This window comes from Papilio polytes, unplaced genomic scaffold, assembly GCF_000836215.1.
Source record: "Papilio polytes unplaced genomic scaffold, Ppol_1.0 DF821644.1, whole genome shotgun sequence".
NCBI lineage: Eukaryota > Metazoa > Arthropoda > Insecta > Lepidoptera > Papilionidae > Papilio > Papilio polytes.
The window spans coordinates 238,842-247,420 of NW_013527560.1; the positions used below are offsets into that span (position 1 = coordinate 238,842).

Genomic DNA, 8,579 nt, shown 5'->3' on the forward strand with positions numbered 1-8,579 from the left:
TGAATCAAGATATAAGAGTTTATTATATAACACGTATGCACATAAATACCTTTACTACAAAAATACAAATTAGATGAAATGATCATAATAAAAAAAATATTTGCAGCCCTCCGCCTTAACCTCTAAATCTATATTGCCCGAGAAAATAGACAAGGATGTGAAATCGGAAGATCAAGTGCCAGTACAGTTAATGCCTTTAGTAAACAATCAATCCTCTGTTTCAACAACAAGCAGTGACTCACAGTCGGAAGTTTATCCAAACATACACGACAGGGCGACACCCAACTTGGAGGAAATCCAAAATCTATTACAAATAAAATGGCTTGTGAATGTCCCGTCTTCCTCCAGTAAAAGTACCGAGGAAAATGAGGAACTAGAGGTGATGTGTTTTTATTTGATTTTTAGCCATTTGGATATCTATTTTTATTTTTATAGGTAGGTACGGTTAGGTTTATTTTTATGTAAACGATCTGTATATTAGGTAAAGGCTGATCATGTTACAAAAGAGGAAGAACCATCCGGTGATAGCAGTAACGAGAAGCAAGAACAGCAGAATAATAACAAGTCTGTTGAGACAAAAGCTTTAAAGAATACTAAACTAGAGAATGATAAATTGGTTAAGGGTAAGGCCACAAAGACTAAGACTAAAAAAATAAAGTTGGGCAAAAAGGATGAAGTGGTTGAAACGAAGGCCAAAGAAGATGTTGTTAAAGCGGAGGTATGTGTACTTTATAACTTATCTTATTAAGATTATTAAGAGTTTTGTATCTTATAATTAAATGTTTTTACATTTATTGATATTTTGCTTTTTAATTTTAGACCAAAAAGTCGGATGAGTCCTCGCTGTCCAAAAACAAAAAAGAAGAGAAACAAAGCAGAAAAGAAGTAGACAAGGAAGGAAAGGTACTAGCTACTTTTTTGTACCATCGTAGGTTTGCTTTGTTTCTCTCATATGAAGTGGGATAGTTTAGAGCCTCTTTATCAGCTTGTCGAAAAAAACATTACGCGCTAGGGTTTCGTTTTCTATTTAGGCAGATTTAAGATTGGCACGTTTTTCTAACGTTTTTATTCTTTAGGACATTAAAGAGGGGACTGCGATGAAAGAAGAAAAAGGATCCGATAAGGGAGTATCTAAGGATTCCAAGAAAAAAGAAAACTCAAAAGGTCTCGATGTTGCGGAGTGCATTAGGTAAATAGGTGCATTTTCTGTCATATACCCTTTAGTTTATTTTCATTTCTCACTTTATACAGGGTGTCACGACGCTTCTGAACAAATTGTTGCTTTGTGTTTGTAATAGCTAAATATAATTAAATCATTCCTTGTATGTTTAACCTTATATGATTGTCTGTTTTTATTTTCTGTTGCTGTTTATTTAATATGGAGTATTACTGCAGGAAAGAAGTTGCCGCCGACGACAAGAAGGGGAAAAAGTGTGCCGAGAAACCGGTGAATGACAAAAAGCAACAGGTATTTGTAAATCCTCAAGGAGTGCTACACCTTTAGCCAGTTGATTACTAACATAAAAAAGCGGCTTGGTTACGTCTAAACCAACGGAATTTCAGTTTTTTAAGTCGTCTTGATCTTTGCGAACATTATGTTTTGTATGCTAAGAGTTTTGTTTGATTCAAAAGCATTAAGATTATTTTTCACTGTGGTGACGGGTTTTGTACAATTGATGAGTGCATTATTGACTTTTAGTTGGGTTAATATAACATAGAAATGCGATTTTAAATAAAATCGGCTGAAGATACTAACAGTTATTGGTTTTAATCTCTATAACCATGTGTGGTAGATTAAGAAGAATGAAAAGTATTGATAAACTTTGAGCCATCGCATAGCACTGCGTTGCATGACTTCGCATGGTATCGTAGTGTCGTAGTGTCGCACCGAATGTAACAGTATGTTAGCATTTGTTGCATGAAGAAATGTAAGAATGATCAGCACATTTAATGGGCCATTTTTTAATTTTATTTCTTTACACACTAAGATAAATATAGTTTTTTGAAAATGATTAATAGAAATGCCTTTTATTCTACTAAAATATTAAACGTTCCCATATTGACACTCTATTGAGTGCCCGTTTCTTCGACGGAAATGTTCGATCGTATTTATATTTACAATATAGATTACTTAAAAACAGATCAAGTCATTCGTATTTGTTAAATACTAGAACATGTATATTGTGTTTTTTAAATAATAATCATATTGTTATTCTGTTAATACGTATAATATGTTAGGTACTTAGACTTAAGAAGTTTTTATAAATTGTCTACTTCAGAACTAAGAAATGTTGAATAGAATCGTTTAAACTGTACTGGCTAATGAACTTAATACATGTACATCTAGCATATATTTAGTTATACGGATGTAACTTGTATTGTATTTTTTTAATTATTTAATTTCTTAGTTTTATTTTAGTGAATAATACTAAATGAATTGTCAATATAATATGCACTTCATTTTGTCAGCGTGAAGTGTTATGTACTTGATTATATTCAATTTAATGTAAAAAGTTTTCAGTAGAAATAGTCATAGAAAGAGATGGATGGATTGCGTGAATGGTGATATGATTAAGAAGGGAGTGACGGCTGTAGATCGACCTGGAGGACGAACATCTGGTGCACCCCGCGTTGTGTGGAATGAGAACAGATGATGATAAAATTCCATATAATCTAATGTTATAGCAAGAAACACAGCCGGCAGTGGAAATTGTTCAGTCAGCTAAGAAGACTCCGTGGTCGGATGCGGCGTCTGTACAGACGCAATCTGCCAACAACTACAGCATGACTTTGACTAATATACAGCGACTCGAGAGAGAGAAGAAAATGGAAGAAATTAAAATGCAGCAGCGAATGATCCAAATCATTGCCTCCCAACAGGCCGAGACAATCGCTAGGGAAAAGGTGACTTGTTTTTATTTATTTTTTATAATTGCATTTTTGAGTTATCGTATAGTTTCATTGTAGTTTATTTTAATAATTATCAAGATACCATTGGACCATTTATCATTACGGTCATTTTTGTATTATGTAAATAGTTGTAAATATTGATTAATAAATTTACATCTTTGGATATTTGCACTATTGACCAAAGAAGTGCTTCAAGAATGTAAAAAGTTGTTCGTAAACCGTAAATAAGTAATTTGAATATTGATAGATAATGCAAGCTCGTCTCCATTGGGCTAAGACGCGGCCCTCTTCTAATGTGGTTCCACAAATGATTGACATACAGGTAAGCTAAATTACAATTTATACCATACATTTTCTACACTTTTTCAAACACAAATTTTAGAAAAACTTAACTTTAATATAATCATTCTGTTCCATTTCGTGTATAATGTTGAAATTAGAAGGATTTTTTAAATGTAGCAACTTGTTTTCAACTCTGTTACGATTAATAAGTCGGTATTTCGTAGGCTGAGGCTCGTATGCAAGCAGCGGCGGAGTCATCGGCCGCGATGGCCCACGCCTTGGATGATCCTGAAGCACTACTCCCTCCCATTCCTAACACCCCTTGGGCCACATCGGGCAAAACCGATCCGCCTGGTGAGTTTGTATGTACAATCATAGAATTAAATTCAAACTGTCACCATAATAGCTACATTATAGTACATTACCATATTTCTATGACTATACTTATCGATTTTGAGACATTTATGTAAACTAGACAGAGGCTACAAGAGTAGATCACGTTTATACAAAACTTGTGATAATACGAATAAATGAATTATTTATTTCAGCCCCTATCGGCTTCTGGGATGCTCACCCTAATGGTAAGGCGGGTGATAAACCTCAAGAGTCGCAGAAAGGTGAAGAGACAAACACGCCGACTAAGAAAAAGGCTCCCACTCCTGTTAACACACAAAAGGAAGAGTCGCCTGCTGTTCTGGAGTTCGATTCCTGGTGTAAAAATGTCTTAATGACGTGGGACAAAGCAGTGGATGGTAAGACATAACAAATGTTATAAATGGTTGATTGATTTTAAAAAACATCCTATCAAAGTTTCTCCAAGATCTGTGCAGTGGTTAGGAAACGCCTATACTTTTACCGTATGGCATACACATTTTAACATTGATTTTTGTATTATACTTAGATGTTTTTTTTATTTTCCAGTATCGACCTTCGTCAGCTTCCTTAAAGATATCGAGTCACCGTACGATGTCAAAGACTATGTCAAGTTTTACTTAGGAGAGTCGAAAGATGCCAATGATTTTGCTCGTCACTTTTTAGAGAAAAGGTCAGTAAATTTATTTAGAGCCACGTATTAAGATTCAATATGTTAAAATGTTCTATGTTCTTTGTTTCCCTAGTCCTTTTCAAATGTTACATAAGCAACGATATGTATTCGTATATTGTACTTATGTAAGTTTGTTCGGCAGGTCCAAGTTACTTCGTGTGGGTACTGTTACGCCTTCGGACGATCTTTGCTCCCCGGCAATGGCTATAAACCCTCGCATGTCTCTTTCGGGTTACCAAGAATTAAAGGTATGTACACTATTAAAACTTTAATTATTTTTAGTTACAGCAATAGGCGAATATATTTCTTTATGTATAACGATGTTTTTATACATCTTAAGAACATTTTTTACAGGGCAAGGGCAAAAAGGCGAAAAAGAATAAGATGTTAAAAGTGGATTCGCGCATTCTTGGTTTTTCCGTAACAGCTGCCGAGGACCGGATTAATGTTGGTGATATTGATACTGCCTGAACGCCTACTGTGTTCAATGTGTTCCACACTTCGAGCTTTCAACAGAAACCGCTGTAAACACGACGGAAGTATTTATATTGTTTTTAATTTAATTTTTTTACGTAAGATGAATGTTTTTATGTTTTTGGCCACTCGAAAGTGAGATGCGCTGCCCAGTACGCACAATACCGACGCTCCCGCGTGTCTTACGCCTCCGCCACCCACTCTTCCCTCTCTCCCATCCCTGCCACTGCACCTTCTCTCCCTCTCAACCCTGCCCCTTGCCTACCTCCCATCCATGCCCATTAACTCTCACCCATCCCTGCCCCATCTTTTCCTACCATCACTGCTCCTTTCCTCCCTCCTTCCACAACCCTCCCCTTTCCCTCTCTCCGTCTTACCATACCGAACGTCGTGTTCTGCACAGCGTCTCCTGCGAAGTTCCGCGCCGATGGCAAGTTTTAAAACTATATGTAATACATTATAATTCATACTTGATGCATTAGAATGATATTTTTTTATTTAGATTTTAATATGTGTTATTTATTGTAGAAATGACTTTTTATTATTCAAACATTGTGATGTCCACGATATTATTATAGGTGTACCAGTGTCTGTTGGCATAGAATGATGATTAAATTGAATGAAATATATTTTAAGGTAAAACTGATTACGGTGGATAGAAATGGAACATTATAATAATTGTGATTTAAGATGTGGTAGACCTATACATGATAATGGTAATATGAATTAAATATTGATTAATTTTGATTTTTACATTCAAATTATATATGCTATAGTTTTCATATTTTTTAAAATGTCAAAGATATTATAATGAAATTATATGTCCTCTGTGTGTTTTAAACTCTGCATGTTTTAATTTTAAGTGTGTTAGGTGTCCAATTAATTTTTATTAAATTTAAAACATTAATTTTAATTGATACTAGTCACCACGAAGATCAATAACAAACTATTATATGAAATATTTGAAACTAAATTCATGAAATGACAGACTCTATAATTTATATTTTTATCTTTACAACAGTTTTTGGCTCTAAGGTAATTCAAATGAAACTTGTTCAATCTTAGCGTAAGTGTTTTAGACAAGACTTTACTCTAAATGTGTAGATTTTAGATTCAATTTGCATTGCACATTTTCATTAATATACCATTGTCTTTGACTAAAAGTTTATTCAGTAATGTCAAGCGATCAAACCCAGTCTTAATAAGACGGTTTACGCTGTCATATCGAAGTTAAGCAATATATAAAAATATAGAAAATAGTAAGGTTATTGGTAAAACCAACACTATATTTTTGGTTTCTTCGTTGGTCAAAGTCGCGAATGAAATTTAATTGTAATAAAGTGTTTAGGCAATAATAAGTTACGTATATAATGACAAGTGTATGTTTATTTTTTTGTGTCGTTCGCTTTCGAAACGGTTTTTCTATTCATGAAATGTTTCGTCCTTTTTTGATTTTAATATGTGCCACAAGTATGTTCGCCTTTTTGGCCAATTTATTTCTAAATTAGAATACGATGTCCAGATATTTGAAACTAAGTTTTGTTGATATGTTTATTAATTTATGTCTAGTGTATAGTACTTTATCTCCCGAAGCTACAGCGCTTTAATAGTGGTATAATTCTTTTAAATAATTTAACGACCACCACCAATGTGCTTGCATCGACCTGTGCGATGTTCACAGCAGTTGAAATTGACAAATGTAATCGTGTTGAGGCGCTATGAATGTGTGTATTTTGACGACTCATTATCAACTTGCCCTTATGCCTACGACGGGTCGGCACAGTATTTGCTGTTCTTCCATACATTTCTTTCAGTTGAATCTATCAAATCTTAATCCACTCACTTTTTAAGCATATGCTCTTTCACTCAATCCATCCATACTTTCTTCGGTCTTTTAAATTTGAATGATTAGCCGACGACGTTATATAGCCATGGCTTGTACCATGCAGGGATTCGATGTAAAGGTTGATAATGTCAATTAGTAGTGGCCAATATACAGCAGTGGGCTTAATGTGGCTGATCACAACAATAAATAATAAGTAAAACTATGTTTTTGCTTAATAAAGTAAGGTTACATGTTTTAGGTTACCACAAGTAAAGCGCATGTAACTTCGTAAGATGAAAATGCTAAAATAGTTTTGATGTGTGCACTGTAAATAATAAATTAAACAAGACTACTCCTAGTATCTTTTGATGTTAGTCTTTTTATGAATATTATACGGAAAGATTTGTTTTAGAATCGTTACTATTACTTTAATGTGGTTATAATTCATGTGTTGGATGTTTATTGAACACAAATAGTTTATATGTCATTTGCATTTTTTAAATCTCTAGTGATTAATAGCCCGCGTGATTTTTTTTAATATTTAAGGTTGCAATAAAGCAAGCTACACACCTTTAACTCAACACTGATTGTTCAGTTAAAACGTACGTGTGTAAATGTACGTATAAAACGGAATTGTACAGTTTATTTTGCCGTTATAATTTTCCCTACACACATACGATTTAACTGAGCAATGTGACTAGTAGGTCAAACTTGTTATAACTAAAGAGGTGTAGCGGGTTTAAAGAAATTGTTGAATATTGTTAGCACATGTTTATGTACAAGCAAAAATTTGAGTATTTTGGTGTCAAATATGATTTAATACTTTAACTGTTCCTAACATATTTACGGTTCCGCCAAAGGAGTTTAATGAGCGTTACCTCCGATAAAAATGTTACCCCTTAGTTAGGAAATACACGCATTTTTTAACTTACCAGAAAGACTACAGTGGAAATCTACCTGTGTAGATTACATTGTAACTGTTTATTTGTACAGTTCTCAGTTCAAGTAACACACAGTTCAGTTTAGCCTGTGAAGTTAAAACCGAAGATTTCTAGCTGACTCTAAATAGTCTCTAAACATGTATGGACAGTTAAAGTATTGATTATTTAGTAGGCCTCCTTGGACAACAGGTTAACATTTAACAGCTCGTTCCCACTTTTCTGATGAATGCGTTATAGTATATTTTTAATATTTCATTCACATTTCACCCACACTAGTTTTTGCCGGAAACGACGCTAATTCCAAGTCCTATCGATTGGCTAAAATTTTGTTGGAAGCTACACAGTAGTAGTATTTCAAATAAAAAACTTTGCGAAAATCAAGATGACTTTTGAGATCGATCGGAACATCGATCATTCGTTATTGAGACCCACCTTTAATGATACTATCTTTGTTTGGGTCGGACAACGAGTGTGAACAGAGGCACCGTCATCCAAAACTTGGGAACGAGCTCGAGAAAAACTTAAGCCAGGATGTGCTCAACTTTTTCTATGTTAACCTTGTCACTATGGAGTATAAATATTTTATGTTTAGGAGACAATTTTTTCATTCAATTTTATATTCTTGCAACCTTAAATGTTTTACCTGACTGGGAATGACAACGGGATACATTTACAGTCAGGTAAAAATGTTGTCGCCATACGAGTAGTTACTTTATATTTATTGAAACATGTTAAAACAATTTGTGAATTGACTACTTGTAAATATTAGACTTAAATAAAATAGTTGGTTATTGGGTATATGGTGTTTCTTTTAGCTATGATCTCCCTTTAACTTGTGTCTCCACTGAGAGGCTCGAAGCACACTCTAAGTAAAGTGTGCTTAGGTTATAGTCAATCACGCTGGCCAACTACGGGTTCAGACTACTACATAATTAATACATGTTCAGTGCAAAAAAATATCTCTTTGATGCTACACTGTTCCATCAAACTTAACGACATAGGATCACTCGTAAAGATACGACTATGGAATTGTGCTTCTTGTAATCGAAGAAGAAAAAGGTATTTTTACTAAATTCACTAGTTCCGTACTTGCTAAACACAG

The 8,579-nt window shown here is 34.2% G+C and overlaps 1 protein-coding gene across 4 annotated transcripts in view; it reads left to right on the forward strand.

Annotated features, from left to right (window-relative positions):
• Positions 1 to 8,275, forward strand: part of LOC106108330 (PERQ amino acid-rich with GYF domain-containing protein 2) — a 32,571-nt gene extending 24,296 nt beyond the window's left edge. For all 4 annotated transcript variants that reach the window (XM_013289465.1, XM_013289467.1, XM_013289466.1 and 1 more), the window contains 12 exons: positions 107 to 379; positions 482 to 718; positions 820 to 903; positions 1,077 to 1,189; positions 1,396 to 1,468; positions 2,686 to 2,904; positions 3,158 to 3,232; positions 3,417 to 3,546; positions 3,741 to 3,944; positions 4,114 to 4,237; positions 4,380 to 4,485; positions 4,592 to 8,275. In XM_013289465.1, coding sequence (XP_013144919.1) covers positions 107 to 379; positions 482 to 718; positions 820 to 903; positions 1,077 to 1,189; positions 1,396 to 1,468; positions 2,686 to 2,904; positions 3,158 to 3,232; positions 3,417 to 3,546; positions 3,741 to 3,944; positions 4,114 to 4,237; positions 4,380 to 4,485; positions 4,592 to 4,708 — 1,755 coding nt within the window. In that variant the 3' untranslated portion in view covers positions 4,709 to 8,275. The remainder of the gene's footprint in view (positions 1 to 106; positions 380 to 481; positions 719 to 819; positions 904 to 1,076; positions 1,190 to 1,395; positions 1,469 to 2,685; positions 2,905 to 3,157; positions 3,233 to 3,416; positions 3,547 to 3,740; positions 3,945 to 4,113; positions 4,238 to 4,379; positions 4,486 to 4,591) is intronic.
• The last annotated feature ends 304 nt before the right edge of the window (positions 8,276 to 8,579 follow it).